This window comes from Diprion similis, chromosome 9, assembly GCF_021155765.1.
Source record: "Diprion similis isolate iyDipSimi1 chromosome 9, iyDipSimi1.1, whole genome shotgun sequence".
NCBI classification, from domain to species: Eukaryota; Metazoa; Arthropoda; class Insecta; order Hymenoptera; family Diprionidae; genus Diprion; species Diprion similis.
Window position 1 is genome coordinate 3295055 of NC_060113.1, and position 21846 is coordinate 3316900.

The 21846-nt window shown below is 35.9% G+C and overlaps 4 protein-coding genes and 1 non-coding gene across 7 annotated transcripts; 2 read left to right on the forward strand and 3 right to left on the reverse strand.

Annotated features, from left to right (window-relative positions):
• Nucleotides 1-426: 426 nt before the first annotated feature.
• Nucleotides 427-4821, reverse strand: LOC124410354 (DNA replication licensing factor MCM4). The gene is made up of 8 exons (XM_046888642.1): nt 4533-4821; nt 4079-4404; nt 2965-3860; nt 2568-2890; nt 2190-2467; nt 1688-2088; nt 1368-1578; nt 427-1020 (listed from the first exon to the last, which is right to left on the reverse strand). Exons 1-8 carry the CDS (start codon nt 4690-4692, stop codon nt 925-927), a joined length of 2691 nt encoding a protein of 896 aa, XP_046744598.1. The 5' UTR covers nt 4693-4821; the 3' UTR covers nt 427-924.
• Nucleotides 4822-6324: 1503 nt separating this feature from the next.
• LOC124410138 (retinoblastoma-like protein 1) lies at nt 6325-14686 on the reverse strand. Of its 2 annotated transcripts, XM_046888280.1 has the most exons (9): nt 14207-14686; nt 13005-13536; nt 12556-12852; nt 11457-11558; nt 10724-10821; nt 10238-10627; nt 9688-10127; nt 8648-9596; nt 6325-8550 (listed from the first exon to the last, which is right to left on the reverse strand). In XM_046888280.1, the coding sequence occupies exons 1-9, from the start codon at nt 14342-14344 to the stop codon at nt 8359-8361; spliced, it is 3138 nt and encodes a 1045-aa protein (XP_046744236.1). In that variant the 5' UTR covers nt 14345-14686; the 3' UTR covers nt 6325-8358. The 2 variants fall into 2 exon arrangements, with proteins under 2 accessions (XP_046744236.1, XP_046744238.1); XM_046888282.1 differs by lacking the exon at nt 11457-11558.
• A 250-nt stretch (nt 14687-14936) lies between these two features.
• LOC124410140 lies at nt 14937-16896 on the forward strand. Its single transcript, XM_046888285.1, has 3 exons — nt 14937-15241; nt 15374-15992; nt 16080-16896. Exons 1-3 carry the CDS (start codon nt 15090-15092, stop codon nt 16410-16412), a joined length of 1104 nt encoding a protein of 367 aa, XP_046744241.1. The 5' UTR covers nt 14937-15089; the 3' UTR covers nt 16413-16896.
• On the reverse strand, nt 16588-20759 carry LOC124410139 ((Lyso)-N-acylphosphatidylethanolamine lipase). Of its 2 annotated transcripts, none has more exons than XM_046888283.1 (7): nt 20581-20759; nt 20238-20314; nt 19773-19979; nt 19076-19405; nt 18755-18872; nt 18485-18671; nt 16588-18353 (listed from the first exon to the last, which is right to left on the reverse strand). In XM_046888283.1, the coding sequence occupies exons 1-7, from the start codon at nt 20610-20612 to the stop codon at nt 18120-18122; spliced, it is 1185 nt and encodes a 394-aa protein (XP_046744239.1). In that variant the 5' UTR covers nt 20613-20759; the 3' UTR covers nt 16588-18119. The 2 variants fall into 2 exon arrangements, with proteins under 2 accessions (XP_046744239.1, XP_046744240.1); XM_046888284.1 differs by having other exon boundaries at nt 20238-20391.
• Nucleotides 20760-21485: 726 nt separating this feature from the next.
• On the forward strand, nt 21486-21557 carry Trnac-gca. Its single transcript has one exon. It is a non-coding gene; the product is annotated as a tRNA-Cys (tRNA).
• The last annotated feature ends 289 nt before the right edge of the window (nt 21558-21846 follow it).

A 21846-nucleotide genomic window follows, 5' to 3' on the forward strand; every position in this document is an offset into this window, starting at 1 on the left:
AGTTTTTTGCTCTACGATGTCAATCAACGAGGCTTTTCGCAACTAGAAACTGATTAGATTTTGAATTTTATTCGTCATTGTAGCTTGCCAGTTATTTGATTAAAAAAATTAGAACATTTCATTTGTCAATGTTTGAATGGAAATTCTTAGACTGGCCCGATTAAAATCAGTCACATTACCCGCTTGTTTTTATTTTTCATGATTATGCAGTTACAGAAAGATAAAAACGCAAATGAGATCTACAGTTCGCGTAATTAGAGGTATAAGGTAAGATGACGTATGGAAATGGATAAAATGCAAAATAAAATTTGGTAAGACCGGTGATAATTGATTTGCTACGGAAGACAAATGGGCGGAACACAGAAGGAAAATGAATATGATTTTAAGATGAATGAAATGAAAACGACGAACTTTGACACGTTTTATTGAAAAATAACCATGTTGATTATAATAATGGTTTTAAAAGGAGTAGAAAATTAATAACTTAAGATGAATTTCAAACGGGAAAATTATATATTGAAAATGCGAAAATCTATAGGGCATAGGTATTTGTTTAGGCGCCAATTTCGGGCTGTTTTCACAATGCAGCGTTGCAGAAAAAAACTTAAGAGGAAATATAAACTGAACAGTTCCGCTGCTCAGTCACTTTGGTCAAAAATTTGTTTGTATAGGATATTTTTTTGTTTTGCATTGTAAGAAGGGTCAGTAAGAATTTCTACGACTGATTTTCAGAGAAAAATGAACAAGGAATATTGTTCTCTGGATTTCATTTTTAGCTGGTTGGAAATATGAATATTCAAGTACGAACTTTGATGTAATTATTGTCATAGTGGCAGTGCCTTGCAAACGCTCATTTGCCTTATACAAGTTTTCACATTCGTCCCAAAAATCTGAGAGAGCTTGTCTAGACATAGTATCAAACTTTCAGCAGACTCTGATGGTATTTTTACCGATAACAATAATAAAACCGTCATCTTGTAGCTCCTTCAGTGAATCTTCAAACATCTCACGCGTTACCAGCTGAAATAATAGTTTTCACCAATATTTTTTTTGTAGAAAATTGCGATGCCATATGCGATAATGTATTGCAAAATGAAGTAATGAATTTACGGTCTTTGATTTCTCTACAGATATTCCTTTTTAAATTAACACCGCTCTCTCCGTAATTTATTTATTCATCAATTTGTTATTAGTGCTAGACTTTTGGCATCCAATTAATCTTCCATGTAATAACAAAAAAAATATCAGTCTAATGTCTGCCATATCTAGATACCCACTGAAATTTCAGAACTGTAGCAATTCCTAGATACAACCGATATTTAATATAATATGAAATATCATATATAATAAATAATATGGTTACTCACGATCTGAGATGCCTCCTTAATTTCGGTGAAGATCTTTTGGTAATTCAAAGTTGGAATCTTTCCCTTGCTTTCAATCAAGCTACGTATCGCTTGTGTTAGTTCCATTCTTCGTTTCCTAGCAGCTGCTGACAAACCAGTTGTCAGAATGCCAACGTCAATCTTCCCGCTCAATGGATCCGTCGCCGACTGCTTTAGAGCTTCGCGATGTAGCCTAAAACAGAAGCAAAAAAAAAAAAAAAAAAAAAAGAAAATGTCCAAGGAATCGCGTTATGAAGAGTCGAACATCTTTACTACGTCAGAGTTTCGGCTTCATTACTCACCTCCACGCCTCTTCGACGTCTTCCACCACAACTAAGTTGCTCAGTCGTACTTTTGCATGTGCTTCCGCTAATCTTATAAGGGATTCCAGTTGCCTCGGATACGCACTGATCTGTCCTCTGCCGCTGCCGACTTTTCTCATGTCTACATACGCCTGCACTAATCTTTGCTGAGATTCTTCGCTCATAACTGGATGCACGTGTTCTTTGGCATATGCTATGTAGTCACGTAAAATGCTCATATCGATAAGATCATCTTCGACCTCAGGTCTGGCTTTGTAATAAAGAGAGACCAAATGGCGAGCAAGTCGTTTATCGAATAGTTCGTTTTGTGGGTCAAGCATAAGAAAGATTAGGTCGAATCGAGACATCAGGGTATGAGGCAGCATAACATTCTCAATCACCTGTGCGATAAATATATTAAATTATTTTCAGAAAAAATGTAATACTGCTGCTGCTGAATTTCCAACTATCAGCACAGGTGCAATGTATGTACTATAATTACCGTTTTATTCTTATTCCATTGGGATTCAGAGGGATTAGCTGCCGCCAAAATGCTGGTTCTTGCGTTTAGTTGACAAATGATGCCAGCCTTGGCAATACTCAAAGTTTGCTGTTCCATGACTTCGTGCAGTACAGATCGCGTAGCATCGTTCATTTTATCAAATTCGTCAATGCAGCATATACCGTTGTCAGCCAAAACCAAAGCTCCCGTTTGCAGTACAAGCTGTCGTGTTTCTGGATCTTTTGTGACGTAGGCAGTTAGACCAACAGCACTAGAACCTTGAAGCGTAAATATAAAAATTACTCGTGTAAGAATAGAATAACAAATGCTGAATCGCAATTGGGGGGAATATTAAAATGACCAAAAAGTGAAACGTACCTTTGCCACTGGTATATTGCGATCTTGGTACCAAATTGTAGATGTACTGAAGCAACTGGGATTTACTGGTACCGGGATCTCCGCATAGCAAGATATTCACTTCGGCGCGAAAATGATTTCTGCCTGACGTAGTGTGGGTCTTCTTTGTCCCTCCAAAAAGTTGCAGTAATATTCCCTTCTTTATATCTTCGTTCTCATAGATACTCGGTGCTATGTTACGCGCCAAACGTTCGTAGACATCCTCCTTCTGGGACAACAATTGTAGCAATTCAAGTCTCTCAGGTGGGAATGCATGATCTTTGCCATCCTCTTGATCGTAAAGCCTGAAAGCAACAACGAAGATGTACTGCGAATATTTTTTTCATCAAATTAAAACTTGCATAATGAGAAATCAAACCTTTTAGAATCTTGCTTCCTAAAGTGAACGACGTCTATATGCGTTTTGTACACGGAGCGAACATTACTCTGTTTGAAACTAACTCGGAGAGCCGTCGCGCGATATATTCCTGTAACAGCAACTCGATCTCCTGGTTGAACAGCGTCAACCAGATCGTTGTGCGCATATAAAACAATAGTGTGCGGTGTTTGACCAGCAGGCATGTCATCTGGGGATTCTTGAAGTTTCACCATTTGTTTGTCAGAAAAGTGGCTTCTATTGTGAACCAGCCGAAAACAATGATTAGTGTTACAGTGAGTGCACAAAGTTGGTTCGGGAATTCGACCTCGGTCAATTTCTACCAAAGTTGTGAAGGAACAGACTGTACATTTGAAGAAAGCCTCTCGCATTTCTGGTATTAAGTTTGAAGTTCTGCTCACCATCCCTGATATTGTAATCAATTTATCAATATCTTCGGGATTTAAACCACGCATGTTCTTAGTCTTAGCTGCATTGAATGGTCGAACTTGTATTTGATGGTCCAGTACTGCAGCTGGGTACTTTTCAAAAAACATTTCATTCGCCGCCATGTCTAGGGTGGGTATAACTTCTTGTGGGTAGCAAATCAATTGCCTATACAATTGCTCATCGAAACTTTCTAAGTGAGCGCAGTTTATGTTCAAGTATGGCTCCTCTAAAGTATGTATTTCATCGAGTTTTTGGAGGTATAGTGGCTCGGCAAGATTCATGTTCTCTGGTAACTCATCATTTTCAGCTTCAGGGTCAATAAACCGCCTAACAAAACGTTTAAATTGATCTTTGCATCTGTTTACGACAACGTTTGTCCCCCAAATCACGAGCTGCGGACCTGCATTCTCACTCTCAGATGATCCAGGTATAAATGGTTCCTCGGGTATCTGTAACATTGAGAGAAAATTGGTGAATTTGAATTTGGGAGGAAAAATTTTGGCGAAGCACTGACAGTAATGGTATCGTGTATATTGAATTTTTAAAATTACAATCAATGTATACTGAAATAGAATGATGTGTTTGGAACTGTTGATTATGAAACATATCTGCCGAAGACACAAAGAATTGAATTGACAAATTATAAGCCTTGAAGATAATTATTTACCGGTTCGCCAAGGTTGACCTGCCGGATTCGTTTGTCCGTTCTGATATCAGGTCTCTGTCTAATCGGAGTACCTCTAACGCCACTTCTAGGCGTTCGTATCGATCCCAAAGAACTAGGTGTCCCGTAATACAAGGGCGAAGACAAATCTATCTCACTCATTCCAACAGCTAAAGGACTAGTCATTTGTACTCCCTGAGTCGGGGACGAGGCAGGTACAGAAGATGTGCCTTCGGAAGAAGGGGCAATCGTATCTCGAGTGCCACGTGTTCCCCATCGTAGCGGAGTTTCAGCTGTTGGATTATTTCTCTCTCTATTTGGTGTACGACCTACAATGACAATATGTATAACGTTAATTACAATTTTAAGGTGGAACAAAATGCAGAGCAGACGTACAAAGGAAAATCAAGTATTACGGAAGGCGAATAAAAACGACTTTAATAAAACATCGACTCACCCTGTTTATTCGGTGTACCGTTTTTGCTTGGCGTGCTTTTAACGGATGAAGTACCCGTAGGTGTTGGTGTTTTTCGCTGGCGGCTTGGCGTTCCACTAGTCGAGTGAGTATCAGCATCTGGCCTGTTCGGAGTCTGCGGCCTTTTCATTGGACTCGACATGTTGCTTATGGTAGAGTTACACCGGGATGAATGAAGTAAAAAACCAAGTATTACATCTATTAAATAGAGAATTATCTCACACTTTCAACGCCGGTAGTAGAATACGAAGCGAGTGACGGCCATACTAGATACTTTTATTTGCGCGGGAAAAACCGGGTATCGAGTGTTGATATCGATGTTGACTAACTGAAGATGTATATCTATAATCGATTGTATCGAATGCGACGCGGAATATTCTATGATTTCGATTTTCACCTTGCACGAACGTACGAAACTTAATAGAAAGCAATTGATTACGAAAAGATAATTTATTTTGAAAAATTATTAGATATATAAAAATGATGAATAATTATAACCTCAAGATGGAAGATGAAAAGGATAGAAAAACAAGTGTTTTCTTACAAAAAAAACTTATCTAAACGTAAGTATAATTTACTTACACTTACAGAAGTAAAATGAACTTTATATGCAGCACAACAAGATCGAGGCAGGTTTTAGTTACTAATTTCTAATTTTTTATATTTTTTTCTTTTTACACAAGTATTATAGTTTAGTAATTAATAAAAGATACGAGTAATTATGAGATCAAAATGTAATATATAGAATATTATATAATTTCGACGCATTATTCATGCTGACAGACAAAAATAAATTGCGATAGTATTATACAGCCTATAAATTTTAATAAATTCAATTGGAGGCAGTACATATTTTGACATTATACATATATATATATATATATATAATATATGTATATATATATATATATATATATATGTATGTATGCGAGTGTGTCTGTATATAAAATATAATTCTAATTAATAAGTTGTCATTGAATGTACGAATGATAGGTAATGCATAAATTTACCATCAAAACTTTAAGAATTCATTATTTTCGTAACAGTATATATTGGTGAAAAAATTGAACTTGACCTAGTTCGCTTCAATGTATACACATAGTTATTGTTAATTGTACAGATTTCTACCGACTGTAAATTTAGTCTAAAATTAAAGTTGAAATTACAATTCAGAATAGTAAAATATACTATTACAATAACATAGTCACAGATAATATTTAACAATATAAAGTAATCCATTGGTTACGGCGATCAATAGCAGCTTAAGAATATTTTTTCAAGTGAAGTCTCAAAAGAGCAAACATGATTGAGATGATTATTCTCTAGTCTCTCAGATACCGCAAAATGTGAGGGTAGTGCACAAGTCTGTTCTGTCGAAATTAAAACAGTTTTACAGATTAAAAAAAAAAAACAAAAACAAAAAAAAAACAACGAATGAAACAATTTTACATGATTAGTCTAGTAACCTATCCTAAAAAAAAGTACATATAAGATATATATACGTGAATGTATATATATTTATACATTTATCACCCGAATCGCAACGATATAACTACCCCGAGAACCATATACTATACTTTCTCTGTATCGCAGCTTTAGTGAAATGGTAACAAACCAAGGGTTCACTGTATACCAATATCAACAAATAATTGTTGTCCGGAATTATTTTGATTTTCAAATCCACGCAAACATGTTCAAGAAATGAATGAAGTAACACTGTGTAAACGTTGATCACACTTGAAAAGAAAAAAAATAAAGATAATAATATTAATAATAATAATAAAACGTTTTCCTTTAATAAGATACACACACTTGGTACAATGCTGCTGTTATGAACGCAAAGTTTTCTTGCAACCAGATAAAATATTCAGTCAAAGTATCTTAATTTGTACAAGGGTATATAAATGGTTTTTAAACGAATTTGAGTTATTTAAAAATACATTCATTGAATTAAGTTGGATATTAGGTGGAATCCATCTTTTACTATTTTAATAAATTAAGAAAAAAAATATATCGACTACCAAAGTAGTCATACTGTTCACTTTGTACCATTACTCAAAAATTGATGTTAAATTGAACACAGAAGAAAATAGAAACGAGAAAAAAAAAAAACAGATCTTAATATCAAACACTCTGCATTATTATTCCGCATTCGAAGCATGACACTTTATTACGTGTGGAAAAGAGTTCCCATTCGAGTAACTACAAAGTTTATGAAACACGAATCGTCGTCAAACGTTCAAACTGTGATCCTTATCATTTTTTTCCCCAGATATCACAAATTTTCAGTCATGAAATTGTCTATTTACAAGAACCATAAGCCGGCCCACTGGTGGCAAATATTACATAAGTATCAGCTTACTGGCAGCGAAACTTTGCAATTGAATATAACTTTCGATACAAACCATTTCCAACATGCATGTTTACGGATAGCATGAACGTGCAGCACTTGCTCGATACGTAACATAATTGAGCAAAGAGCAAAAACAACTCTCCGATATTCTTTCCTGTGACAATTGCATGTACTATTTAATTATATTTTTATAATTAAACATACTTTCAACGGTTCCTCATGTCTGTTAATTGCTTTTACACGAAATCTAATGCATAGACTACATTAAGCTACAGTCTGCTGGATGCTGATTATATATTACACTACGCCATGTATGTCACAATGTAGCAGTACCCATAATATGAGTGTAATGTGATATCGGTGTTATAAAACGTAACAAGTGTATTACAATGTGTTGTGTTCATTGTAGGTGTAGATTTACAAATAAGCGTAGTGAAACTCGGTTCTTAGAAGTTTTCTTTCAGAATTGTATACTTATAAGCCCGATTCACGTTGTAATATGAAATGAATATGAAAGTCTAAATTGGTGCAAATTTTCAATCGTAAAATCATTTTAATCGTCAAACTTGTTCTATAAGGAAATGTGAATTTTGAATGCAGCAGCCGTATGTGTTTTACACTTTTCACAGCAGCAAACAATATGCAATGCAATACATAATATCAACGAATACTGTGTAGCATATACTCAAGCACCAAACAGATTCCTTGTACCTTTTCTAAACTTGTGTGGTTTCGAGTAGATAGTGTAGAAGCAACAAACAGACTTGTTTTGCCTGCCAGATGTATTCAATATTAATGGGACATAATTGAAAATTTTATTATTAGGCATGAGCGAACAGAGGTGGGCGGGATGAAACAAAATTCATGTTTCTCAAATATTCGAATGAAATTCGATTGTCATTAAAAAAGTGATCATATGCCTGGGAGCTAAAAGTACAATATTTTCAAATCTGATTTGATTGATACGTGAAATATGCAAAAAGACAATAAGATTAAATTCATTCATGTTTTTGATTTAGCTGTTCTATTTCTGCATTGAATATGCAATGTTTTCGACAAAGCTTCTCATCACGTAAGAATAGAATACAACCACCCACCTCTCATATGAATGTACTATAAAAGTTTTCAATACATTACAATGTGCAACTTACAATCTATATTCTTTAGTTTTCATATAAATTTCACGAAGGGAAATTTATTTCGCTCGTTCAACGCATAATCTGTACAGAAAATTCACTATGAATTAACACTGTCAATGGTAATCCCGTTAATAAAAAAAAAGGTATTAATGATAAAATATATATGGACATGTATATATTTATTTCAACTTATCTACTTATCTTTGTTAAAGAATAAAGATGGTTCTCTAATATTCCATGGTACTCTTTCAATTAAAACACGAATGTTCTCTCGGTATACGTAGATGGTCAAACTACAACTTTGATTAGTCAATTATTACTGGCTTTGCGTGCGGCGTTCACCTATTATATTCTCCAATTTTCTGGCAACAAAAGGGGTTGTCGTTTTCTTAGCAGGAGACTGGTCCACTGCATTCATATCAACATTTGTATCATCAGTTAGAAGGCGTTTTCCAACAGATTTCCTAGCGTCAACAGATATCATCATCCGGTTGATTGCTTCCAAATCCTGAAATTTCGAATGGTCCATTTTCAATATGCATATTTTCAACAATAGTTAATTGCAAATCAATATTCGGACCAAACTGTTATATGAATTTGCGAACCTTGGCAGGACTGCGGCTGAAACAGTAGCTTAGCTGAGGCGCAGGCGAGGCTGTGATAGCTTTTGGGTCCAGTGTTCTCGTCATGACACTGTTCGTGACACGTCTGACCGGTGACTGTATTGTTGATTTACTCTTTGGTAAAGGACTCAAAGTTAAATTCATAGATCCGCCTCTGGACGGAAATTTATTAGCGAATTCTTGCACTTGTGGTACGTAAACGTTGTTGTAAAATTTGATCAAATCTCCTCGAATTTGAGTACCAAAATTTTGAGACGTGCCAGCCATACAAGTAGGAGTGGGTGGAGCATCACCGTTATTTTGATCCATATTATCATCACAAATTTCTAATTCTCTGTCATTCATATCGTTTTGACCAATCTTAGCAATGAGAACAGATCTATAAATGTGAGACTCTGCTTGTGGCTGTAATCTGTAGCATCGCATGATCTCTGTGAATGAATTTCTGTCGAGCTTTGCTATTTTACAGATCACGTATACAGCGCACATTAATATTTGATCTAAATGTCTATCCTTCATAAGTTCCGTTTGATCTTTTACAGAATATTCGAATATTGTCCATATCTTTTTTTTCAAGTCTGTATCAATTAATTCCAATTTTGTGCACAAGTCATTCATTCGCACCCAAGCAAGGTGATAAAATTTCCTGAAGAACAAGGCTACCGAACCCATTCGCCTTGCCTTTCCTGGTTCTTTATTCACCGAGATTTGTTGTAAGGGAACATTCGTGCCGATTGGACACGCTGTTTTCAAAACTGTTATCTGATTCGGAGCCAATAGCAATTTCTGATCACCTTCAACAGACGATAGTTTACTTTGCAACACACTTTGCCCAGAGCCGACTCTAAGAACACTCTGCTGACCGCTAAGTCTACCTTCTGAGAATAATCTTTTCTTAGCTAAGCCTGTAACTGCCACCGGTGATTGAAATCTGTTGAGAACCAAAAATTACGTCATTGTGAATACGTGTAATCTGCAACGTTTTTGACATAACTGTCCATTAATTTTTTCGTTTTACATACCTTTCAGAAGCGGAGGAAATTGGGCTTTGCTGAACATCATGATGATTACCTCTATCCAATGCAAGGCGTCTCAAAACAGGTTGTCCAGGTGTATTAGGATCAACCGCATCCAAATGTAAAGTGCCAGGTAAGGAAACTTCCTCATAGCTCGGTACACCACCTGTGGTGTTTTCGATTGCTACCCACAGGGGACTTTCACTTTTCCAAGCTAGAGTTTCTAGTATCTTTTCCTCAATGACATTCAAGTGCTTCACTATATCACGTGACAATTGATCTTCCGATCTTACAATAATTTCGATCACTTTGTAGAAATAGTATGGCTCGACATTGAGCGCAGTTAAAATCCATGGGAATGATCTATGACTTTTATAAGAGTAGATCACAATCTCCAAACAGCAAGCGAAGAGACACTGGTGAAATATTTCTTGCGACACTAGGTTCTACAAACATTGATATATTTGTGTTTTTAATCAACAAGTTAGTTTACTGTAAGATCATTTCAAATTCGAAATTTTCTAAAAGGAAAGTGTTAACAAATTGGTTTTCTTACCGTAATATCGAAACTGGGGTTTTTACGTTTTTCATCAGATAAAATCGTTTCCAATAGCTTGTAGAATAAAGTCTGTGCCAGTTGAAGTCGTTTTCGACCAAAATCCACATTCGTGGTGTCACTGTCTTCCGTATTTTGGGTGTAATTACGATAGAATTGTTCACCAATTTCATTAACCCTTGCTTCAATCGTTGCTTCGGTATCCTGTGTACAACTATTCAGTATTTCTTTGAGAGTATCGCTTGGTGCCGGCTTACGTCCAGCTAGAAGGGCTTGTAAACGACAAACGCCTTGTGTTGCTGTTGATAGTAATGTTACATTCGCTACATCTTTGGATCGCAGGTACTTGCGGCCAGTCAATGGAGTCGGAGGTGCTAAATGCTGCATTTGCTTGAATAAAAATTAAGAATTGACGTTGATTATAACGAACGAGCAAGAGAATAGAATGTGAATTTGATTACGCATAACAATAGAGCAAACACTTACACCACCATATTGTTCATGCTTAAGTATAAATTTCTCATGGAAATCTCCTGCGTTATTAATTAATGTCGGTGACCCAATATTGTCACTGGCATCAGCATCTGAAATAAAGATGAAACAAAACCGCAAGCATTATTGATTGGTAGATGGAAAAAACAATCTTTTTCTTATTTTATCTAATGTAAGCTTGCCTAATAATGCCTGAACCAACTCTACTTCTTCTTCGAACCAAATGAAGTGTAAATAAAAGTTAAATTAGAAATACGACTTAGAGTGCTTCGATAAAAGGAGGTACATAAAAATGTGCAAAAATCAAATTAACATTTTACATGCATATTTTAAAGGAGTAATCAGAATTCACCACAGCTATGAAAAATGCAATGATTGGCTATTTAAGCATACAATACAAGATGGAAATATGAGAACTGAATTATAGACTAGTATTTTCACATAAGCTTTTTGTACTATGATCCAAGCTGTTGAATTGTGTTTTAAAACTTTGAAAAATGTAGTAAAAATATTTATAAGACCAAAATATTTCAGCATTCTTATCTCATTGTAGCAAAAGTCTGGTGAAATTGTGGAGTAATCGGTAGCTCATTCCAGTTAAGCCATATTCGATAATGGTGTTGATCATTGAGTGAAACAAGATAGCGCTGGAGTGTCATATATGCGGTTTGGAGTCTATAAATAAACGCGCCTTTGTTCCACCATTTCCTGGCAAATGCAAACCCACCTTTAACCTTGTAGTGCCTGGGTATTTTACCGCGGAATGTAATATCTCTGCTAAGCATCTCGATGGCCGAGATTCCATTCAGTCTCACTCGTCTCCATTCGGCTGTAAACCATAGCCATAACGAAGCGAACACAAATCGGTTAACAGCCATAAATGAGAATGATTAAAATGGAATGCAGTTGAATTTACAAATAATATTAACACTGCGTGATATGGAAAATAAAGAATATAGACGATGCAAAGGTGATACAAACGAACCAAAATTAAAGGTCAATAGTAATAATAATAACTAAGATGTTAGAGAGTGAAGCAAAAGCCAACAGCTGGAGTCAACAGCTAGACATGCTAACGTTTCTTCATTTAAGGCAGTGAAATATATGCCCAGAAGATTTTCTCATCAAAAAAATTAGTACTTATACAGAACTGTAAGTAAAAAGTTGCACGACTGCTAACTTTGACTGTTAGCTTCCGCTACATATCAGGATAAAATATGAAAATTCCAGCCATTAGTAACATTCAAGTAAGCAAGCATAGAGATGTCAGTAGCAATCTGATGACGAATGAAATACAGAGAATAAAACAGGATGATAAATCTTCATCGATGTAGGGTAGTTAATCCTAGCTGACAAAGTATACTTATACAGAATGTACCTATAACAGTTTTTCATACCCATGTACTTATTGAACTTGGCATACTTTGGCGTAATGTAATATTTTTTCTCCAATTGCCAAATGGAGTATGTGACTGATACGTATTAAAGTACTCTATATCAAGAAAAACCCAATCACCTAAGGTAAACAATTACGCACACGAAATGACGCACTTTCATATGCACCAAAAAATATACGCTTAAAGTTTTAAATGTTCATTTGAATGAGAATATGAATGCACCTATACCACAATAGATGTTTCAAAAGACTTGTTCACAAAAACTAGTATGAATAAATATATAATTAAATTTATGGAAAAATTTTGCTAAGAAGAGTTGCGTAATTAGAATTGCTCAACTTGCCGATTGAACAAATACTCGGAACTTGAGACATATAAAAAAATATTGTATGCTATTAGGACGATCTATGTTCAGATGCAGTTTCTTACCCAAAAATTTTCTCTCGTCAAAATCACCGACACTGAGAACGTGCTGTTCATAAGCCTTGTTGACAGCCTTGTTGTTGCCATCAAAATTTAACGGTTCCAGGATACCTGAGAAGTTTGATTGATCTCCACGCAGAACCTTTTCATTGAACAACTTATTTATGTGGTGCTTCAAGTAGTATTCTTTAATCACTTTAGCCTCCACTGCAATACCTTCACGAGTCTCACACAGTAAACTTATAATACAGTTTGCTGTCTCTGGTGGTACGTAGTTACTGCTGTTGTAATTCGCAGGTAAGCCTACATACAAAGAATATCAAATTAATTCCAACTATTAAGAAAACTTTAAGCAAGTCTGAAAGAAGGGTTTGAACTTTGAACAAGCATGACAATCCGAAACTTAGTAAAATCTCTACAAAATAGTGCATATCGTATATCAATCAACAACTCACCGGCAAAATTTGGATTGAGCAGATCTCTCCTATTGGCCAACAGTGCGTTGCTATAAATGAGATCGCAGCAGGCAAGAAGTAAATGATTTAAATTGACCAAATCATGTGAAATATCAGGGAAAGCTCCCTTTATGCAGACAAACAATGTCCAGCAAAACTCAAAAACTCTCGATGGTGTACATGGCATTGCTCTCTGCCTCCTGGATCTCGAGGGTCTAGCGACATCATCAGCCGGATTTTTGAATATGTCAGTAAAAATAGGTTGGTACTTTTTGAAAATAAGCATCGAGACAGTAAAATTCCTTTCAAGTTTGTCAATTTTCGATCTAAAATCTTGCGGCATATTTGCCATGTCTGCCCAGTTTTTACTCTTCGTGAAAAATTGTATCAGCGATAAATTGCACAGACGGAGAAGGCGCGTCAATGACACGCAATTCCCCTCGACGTTTGGCCCTGTTCGACCAACCGTTGGCGTCGATGACTTTCGACATGCGACGTACAATGCACACCCGATCCAATGCAGTTGATCTCCCTGAAACATGATTCCAATAGATAATTAAGTAAAGGAACAACAATAGAAATTAGAAAAGTTCTGGAATGACAATAACACAGATCCTTGTTCGAACTTCTGATATGACTCGTGAACTTGAGAACTAATTGTGGAAAGAAATATTTAACCATACAAAAGAAAATAGCTTTAATGTGAATGAAATATAAATCAAATCGAACAAAATATTCAGGCAATTTTGATTTATGGAAATAATTCGTTAATGAGCAAGGTAATTATTCAAATAGGAGTGATTTTTATCAAGTTACTAAAAATATATCTTGAATCGAAGCAGTTGTGTGATCGCGACGTGTCGTTGTCGGAGCAAATCATAAATGTTACAACTGAGAAATGGATGGAGTTTGATCAGATAGTTCATGATGATCAAACAATACAAATTGCAGGGCCATTTTGCAGCGAAGTGTTTGAAGTTTGCAATTGTTTGATAAATGATTATTGTATATTATTGCACGTATCACGAAATCCTAGAATATTTTTGAATGATTGCATTGATGCTTTGGAGTCATTGAGAGGTGATAATTTCAGTGTAATTTTGAGACGGTTGTCTTAGAATCATCTTCGAAGAGGCTATGTGCAGATGTGGAACGTTTGAAAACAATGAAAGTTTTGTTAGGTAATTGGAATGATAAAATACCTCAAGAGTGTAATTCTGTCGAATAGTCTCGTACGATTTCCAGGCTTCAGAAGCTGCTGTTGCGTCCATATTGAGTTTTTGGCATAAATCCTGATGCCTACTGTACGTAGAATCTTCAACATCGTCCGACTGCCCCATTTTTCAAATGATACTCACTATAAAATCACTCAAAATCACGGAAAACCCTCAGCAACACAACTGGGGTGCGCCATACGAGGACCCGTAGCACCTTGGCGGGAAACGATGAACTGTCGCCATGTTTGCCAAGTTGGCGGGAAATATAGAAACGAATATTTCACCGAAAGATATCATATTTACGATAGCAAATTTACACAATTTTCCGATCGCAATTCAGTATATCTTTTTCATTATTTAAAAGCCGTATTCCAAACAGTTTCGAGCTTATTTATTTCGTATTTGGTACTATTTTATTACGCGTATTCTGAGGTTGTGCCAGATCCATATCAAGAAATGCATAAAAATGTGTTATTCCTCTAACTTCACTGGTTTATAACTCGACGTACAGTTTCTCCAACCGTCTTTTCAATTCATCATACTTTTAAATCCCAGCATTCTCATTATTTCACTTCGTTTTCATTGCGTTGGTGATGTAGCAGAAGTTGCACGTTGACGCCTCGGTCGCGGGACTACTTCCAATAATTAGTTTGGGCACCCCTTACTTATTTTTTTTCTGCTTTTCTTCCACAAGCCATCATCTGGTCGCAGGTCGATCCACCTAGAACATAACCTCAAATAATAAACACCTACGAATTATCGTTTTTCTGTAACGCCGAAATGTTACTACCGTAAAATTCAGCGAATATTTGAGTTCATTACCGTTATCAATACTGTCTGTAAAAAAAATTACACAGATCGATAAGGCATGGCTTGCAAGATAAAAGATTTGACAAAAATGAAATTGCTCTATAACTTGTCCCGCGGTATCTCTACTTCTGATACGAAATTCGCAAAATCCTACGCCGCGAGAGAGGGAAAATTTTTTTCAAAAATCATGAAAGGAGAACGGACACCAAGGTGAGAGTCACAAATTGAAAGTAACATGCGACAAAATTAACGCGGTATTTTTCAAGATTTGTTAAAATAATACGATTTTATCTTTCCACATTTAATTTCAATCTCGTTTCATTTATGACAATCTTATTTCAGAACATGGAGTCAGGGTGGTAATAACAATTCCTCAAATCCTCAGACCTTATTGAAGCCACGCGTGCCGTACCAGAATAAACGCAGAAATGACGTTCTGAACAAGCTATTCATGAAGCATATAACAGACCTATTGACCACTGGAGAAGTAACTCCAGACATTGTTGTTCAAGGGGTTGAAATATCTCGTGTCAGTGTGACTCCAGATTTTAACAAAGTCAATGTATTTTGGTATGCCAAGGATGGCGCCGAGTCGGATGAACTTACCGAGCAAACCTTGCATAGGGCAGAAGGACCTCTGAGGCACGAGCTTAGCCAGCTCAGAGTAATGGGGGTTGTTCCGATGATTAAGTTTGTGAAAGACAGACAGTATATCAAGATCATAGAGGTTGATCAGAGGTTAAAAGTCGCCGATTTTGGGGAGGGTTTCGTTCCTACAGATCCGGCTCAACGCCTAAAGACTATTCCGGTATTAGACGTCGAGTTACCCTCTAAAGTATGGTCTGAAATTGAAAAATTAGAAGAGAATACACAAGAAATCGAGGAACAGTTTACCGAGGATCCATTACCAGCTATGAGAAATGATGTTTTGGGATTAGATCAAGCTCTAATCATGGCCAAGGTATATTTCGAATGATGCTATATGCTAACTTTACTACACGTGTATTGGCTATCAGAAATAATACTTTCATTCTGTTTTCTCTGTCAGGTTAAAGGTTCTTTGGATAAATCAAGAGTAGCTTTCAATAATCGATGCCTCAATATTCCGAACCCTGTATCCGAAGAAGTTCAAGAGAGTTCAAAGGTGACGGAATATTTGTCTGTGAAGCAGAAAAATGCAGCATTTTCTGCATTCTTGAGCAAAAGACAGATTGATGAAAAAATTAGAAAAAAGATTAAAAAAAGTAGGAATTTAAACCGTGAAGAGGAGCTTAGCTTTTTCGATAAACCACGAATTGTTGATGATGATGACGATTTTTTAGATGACAATGAACAAGAATTGAATCATTCGGATGAATTCTATGACAATAAACACACATAAAATATGTATATTCATTGTTTACCTCTGTTCGGAAACTTCTTGAACATAATTGTAACGCAACGCTTGTTCAATTACTTTGTCCCAGTGCTTTCAGTAGGTGGAAAAATTTATGAGGTAATCGTTAACGGGTTATTCATAAATTTTCACAATTCAGCAGTGCAACATTTTTTTTCCGTTTTACATAAAAATTTGTACTTCAATATATTTCTCAATAATTGACAATACTTCAAATTAGCGGCTTTTCCTCAACAATAATGGTGTACAGCATTACTTAAAACAATGTTGTTAAAGTTGTAAATAAAGAATATACTTTTATTGTTTCGTATAAATACAATACTTACATTATTAAAGTTGCGTTTGTTTTCTGTGATGCGGAATATGTAAATATACATGTATTTCGTAATACTTTGACAACTCGGTAATAGTGTTGTAAACTTTTATCAGTTTTTTTGTTCATAAATATGGCAAGATTCAAATAAAAATAGGTAATAATAACAGAAAAATAAATTTCTCTTTGTAATATTTCATTTAAATTATTTTTCTAGTTTCTACCTGCACAACTTGAGGTAAATTATTAGTTTTCTTTCAGTGTAATATGCAGTGATTTACACCGGTTCACAGCGTACAGAATATAACATTAACAACATAAAATTTGATCCAATATTCATATACCCTATGTACTGGCAATATTCCCGACAAAGCAATCTTGATTTGTACTTCATATTTTATAACCACTTTCTTTGACATAAAAGATTTTGTCCTGCTCTTATTATCGAAAAGAACAATTCGTAGTAATCTGACTCCAGAATTTTCTACGATATTTCTAATTTTAGCTACTATAGTAATGACATACAGTCATAAAATTTATATAATTATAATATTAAAATGTAAGAGCATCTAACACGTTGAAATTAAGACTTATCTAACAAAATTATAATTGTCTATCCAAAATCTCATTTATGTATAGCATATACGTATAAAATTTTGAAACAGTTAAAGTGTTAGTAAAACGAAGAGTTTATAGGGTGCAAGTTTGATCAGTATTTTGCCATCGACCGCGCAAAATTTTAAACAATTGTCTACCTAAAACAGTTTCAATTTTTACACAAATTTTACCATAGCTTGATAGTATGTTTAACTTTATGTTGAGGTGATCTTAGATACATGAAATCTTGATTTTGAGTTTGAGGAGCAAGTTTTGATGTCGTAACAAAAAACATCAATGTAATGCTTAGTTTTAAGTAACTTGCGTGGAACACTTGTTTTGCTGTTAAAAAAAGTGACTGAGATTGCACTTTGCCTTTCTAGAAACAATAATTATAGATAAACTTCAAATTTCGAAAGTATTGAGTGTGAAGCTAGCTGCGTAAAAATATTTCAGAAAGTTTGGAAGTACCATAACAAAACCTCAGCGAAATAATGCAGTTTTCAAAATATTTAAATATCACATTATCAGAGATAGGTAATTTTTGATAAATAAGAAGCTCGTTTAACATATATCGAAATGATAAATACAAAGGAAAAATGAAGAGTAAGTAGGCTTGTATGACATAAAAATCATCATTTGTCGCGTTGTGGTAAACTTGCTGAATAATATCTACAACCGATCATCTCATATCTATTCTGTACCAGGATGAATCGAATATAAATAAAGGCAAGACCACAATGCACAGCGTTCAAATTTACATAAAGCACGTTCTACGATCTTCAACTAGATCTTGGTCGAGAGCTGGTTAGTTCGGGCGGTTCTAGTCGGTCTACTTTAGATCCCTCTTCATCATCTCTTGCTGCATATTTGTCATTGGCATCTTCTATTGCCAAGTTCAGATTTGAAGATGCAGGCTTCTCAATTTCATCACACTGCTCGCATGCCTCCAGTATATGTTTATTAAATGTTTCACTCTTGTCAGCATATACATGGTGACCAGCACCACTTATTACCTATGACAAATAATCAAAAGTTCTGCAAATTTGATTTGGGGCAAGATGAAAATATATGCAACGAGAAATTCTGCTTTTAAAATGCAATTCCACCGCAACATTTACCGTCGTTAAAAATGATGTACACTTACTTGTACATTAACATAAGAGTTGGATCTCTTTTGTTTTATTATTTCTCCGACGGTGTTGTCCACCCATGATCGACTGCCATACAACAATGTAATAGGGATATCGGCCTTTAACTGGTCCATTCTTTTTACAATTGGATATTTTGCCCAGCCAAATCCGTGCATCATGGCATGAAAAGCACTCTCACCCCTAAAATTTGATTAACCATACCATTAATACCATTCGAAAATTCTACTAAAATTCGACAAAAACCCAACATTACGCATACTTACGAAGGCGTTTGTGCATTGCATTGATGAATGTATTGTGCAATAATTCCTACATCCTCCTTTAATAGAGGAGTAAATTTCTTTACTATATCCGGTCTGGTTGTTTCAATCAGCCACTGTCCTAAACAACACGTATAAATAAGTACTATTCAATTAAAGAGCAGCATATTGAAAAGCAAGTAAAAACAATGAGAAAAAATTTACAAAAAATAAACGAGTTTCATTATCCAATAGAATGTAAATCTTTAATCACGTTGTATTTCTCATGCAAGCTGAGTAAAAGTAGAGATTTCTGTCATAGTACTAAATGAAAATCAATTGTACCGAATGGTCCAGCAACTCTGACCGCCCATAATGGATTCAAAGGCTGTACAACAAATGCTATGGCTTTGACCCAAAGCGGAACATTGCTTTTGGAAGCATAATCTGATGGTTTCTCCGGGAAGCCCCAGGGGTCAGCTAGGATCAGATGTTTTACTCGTTCTGGATATTTCATGGCATATGAAGCTGCTAAATAACCCCCCATGGAATGGCCAAGGAGGACAACCTTTTCAAGCTGCATTTCTCGCCTCCATTCTTCGACCGATCGTACCAACTGACTTTCAGCTTCTTTTGCATCATTGCTAAAATCAGGCCTGCTACTCCGTCCAAATCCTGTCAAAAGAAAGAATGATCGCTTCAGCATAAGTACTTAGACTCTGGAACTGATTGAGACTAAGATAATTCACACTACGGAAGATTAATTGACATAAGACAAAGGATATTAAACGAAAAGAACATTGGGGGCAAAGTTCGTTGTCTTACTCATGAGCGAGTCATAAAGCAATGGAGCAAGAGGAAGGTCGGTCTATTATCAAAATAGATCATCGGCTAGTAAATACCAGCTGTGTTTTACTGGTGGAGGAATTTTTTTGTATTTGACAAAGTATATAGTAAATGTAACATTATTGTGTCTGTTTTTTCCAGGGGATAAGAGTCATTGTACGTCAATGGTCAAAGAAAAGGTAACAGTTTTACTCACCTAATAAATCTATGGCATAAACTGGTCTCTGAGCCGCCAGGCCATCCAAATTCAAACACCATAAAGCTACACCAGCGCCTAAGCCATGCAGCAAGACGATCGGAGTTTTTGGTGATTCTTCGTTCAATGATATTGTCCAAATTTTGTCCGCGTTTCCTACAACCGGTCCGATATCAACATACCATCCGCGATATGCCGTTTTCAAACCTTGTCACAAAGTTACAATGCAAATTATAAAACAAATATGAGTTTACCAAATATCGATTAAACATTATCATCAGCTTATGGTAACGTTTTTGGTTAAACAATGAATTTGCTCATTTCATTGTATCATCATGACTCACAACATGTTACATCACATCAAGTAATCAATACAACATACATGAATGTATATAACACAAGTCATTTAGTGGCCTTGAAGATTGTAATCACAGCAAGGATGAAACGAGTATCAAAAATACTTACATGATAGTATTTTCTTCTCAGCAGCCCGTAACATAGTGGTGGACGATCGAGACCAGCTAAGCCATCCCCAGGTCCAGCTATCAACGTTAGAATATACCATTTTCAAACGCTTAGATATTGAATTTATAGGTTATGTAACGTGACGAGTCTTACTCTGTTAGCGAAAATGATTATAAATAGAATGTAGCCGACGATAAAAAAAAGTTCAGCACATACATATAGGTACACGGAAATACGTAGCTGTTTTGTAACCGAAGCAATGCGACGGGATGAGACCACATGTTCTTGACAGTTGATGACGTTTTAATCGTCACATAAAATCCACCTGATATCATTAACTTACCTATCGGATTGAACCACCGCATTCTCGGCCATCGAACGAATTTCTACACGATACAATATTATCCTTTTGAACTTTTTTATTTGTATATTATTACTTTTTTCTTTAAGTCTATCTTCCAGAATTTAACGTAAACAATCGTTGTTAACGCAACGCGCGACCACCTAGCTGTTCAGCGCTGAACACTTGACTCTGTCGTCTGCTAGACTCTCAATGGCAGAGCTGTGTGAAGTGTCGAGGGGCGAGAGAGGGACTGGATAATTCTAAGAATGTACCGCGCAATTAGCTCCGACTTCCTACGCGGCGTGTAGATATTTCTGTTGAAATTCTAAGATCTCCTAACGTTATGACTAATTTCTGATAACGCGACGATTCACGTGCGATCGCTTAAATCGCACGCAAAGATAATCGACGAGTCCTTTAATTTACGATTTCAAGTACTTTCTAACTTTTAAACCATCAATTTCTCACTCTACAGTCAATACAATGCGTTCGATCACTTTGTCGACATACAATGTAGTTCTAGCGTTTAATTCCCCCGACGGGTAACTCTAGTATGTACATATATACAACTTTCATCGGGGAGATATAAATCATTTTTTACGCTGATAAGCGTTCGTATGTGTTGACTTACAGCCCGAACAGAAGGACGTAGAAGGGGGGATTCAAAGGCTGCACACGCCGCACGTACTTCCTTGTTCAAGTATAATCCGTCGGTGCTCACTAATGTACGCAAAATACACCCTGTATGCATGCGAATTTTTCACAGCTTCAATTGTTCAAAGATATGGCAAAAAGATATCCGGAAATTATTTTATCTCGTAAACACTATTATCAAGACTCAATTTACCATTCTTCTGATTTTATAGTTTACTTTATATAAAATTAGAAGTATATCACCAACACTCGGGGATATAGCTCAGTGGTAGAGCATTCGACTGCAGATCGAGAGGTCCCCGGTTCAAACCCGGGTGTCCCCTACCCCATACTATTTTTTTGATGACGAAAACTGTCGAGCAATACGATAAACCGTGGACAAATTATATTTCATTCACTGTCAGTAGAATAGTTCCAACATTTATTATTGACGCACGTTTCAATCGGTTCAATGTATTTTTCGAGTGTCCGATGGCCGTTTGAAGGTGAAACTTGCGTTACATCTAGATATAGAGGTATGCTAACTTATGGGCGTGGCTAAGTAAGCAATACGGAAATAGAATGAGTGTAATCAGCAAGAAATAATTCAAGGTATAAATTTTGGGTGAATGT

Excerpts from the sequence above, each read along its gene's own strand:
- LOC124410139 (XM_046888283.1), bottom strand. The coding sequence starts at position 20,612 with ATGGCCGAGAATGCGGTGGTTCAATCCGATAG. Across the intron at positions 19,980-20,237 it reads TGAGAAGAAAATACTATCAT|GTTTGAAAACGGCATATCGC; the intron begins GTAAGTATTTTT and ends CTTTGTGACAAG. Across the intron at positions 18,354-18,484 it reads ACTCTTATGTTAATGTACAA|GTAATAAGTGGTGCTGGTCA; the intron begins GTAAGTGTACAT and ends TATTTGTCATAG.
- LOC124410138 (XM_046888280.1), bottom strand. The coding sequence starts at position 14,344 with ATGGGGCAGTCGGACGATGTTGAAGATTCTACGTACAGTAGGCATCAG. Across the intron at positions 12,853-13,004 it reads GCTCAATCCAAATTTTGCCG|GCTTACCTGCGAATTACAAC; the intron begins GTGAGTTGTTGA and ends CTTTGTATGTAG. Across the intron at positions 8,551-8,647 it reads TCAGCCGCAGTCCTGCCAAG|GATTTGGAAGCAATCAACCG; the intron begins GTTCGCAAATTC and ends TCGAAATTTCAG.
- LOC124410140 (XM_046888285.1), top strand. The coding sequence starts at position 15,090 with ATGGCTTGCAAGATAAAAGATTTGACAAAAATGAAATTGCTCTATAAC. Across the intron at positions 15,242-15,373 it reads AAAGGAGAACGGACACCAAG|AACATGGAGTCAGGGTGGTA; the intron begins GTGAGAGTCACA and ends ATCTTATTTCAG. Across the intron at positions 15,993-16,079 it reads AAGCTCTAATCATGGCCAAG|GTTAAAGGTTCTTTGGATAA; the intron begins GTATATTTCGAA and ends TTTCTCTGTCAG.
- LOC124410354 (XM_046888642.1), bottom strand. The coding sequence starts at position 4,692 with ATGTCGAGTCCAATGAAAAGGCCGCAGACTCCGAACAGGCCAGATGCT. Across the intron at positions 4,405-4,532 it reads CGGTACACCGAATAAACAGG|GTCGTACACCAAATAGAGAG; the intron begins GTGAGTCGATGT and ends TTGTCATTGTAG. Across the intron at positions 3,861-4,078 it reads AGGTCAACCTTGGCGAACCG|ATACCCGAGGAACCATTTAT; the intron begins GTAAATAATTAT and ends TCAATGTTACAG.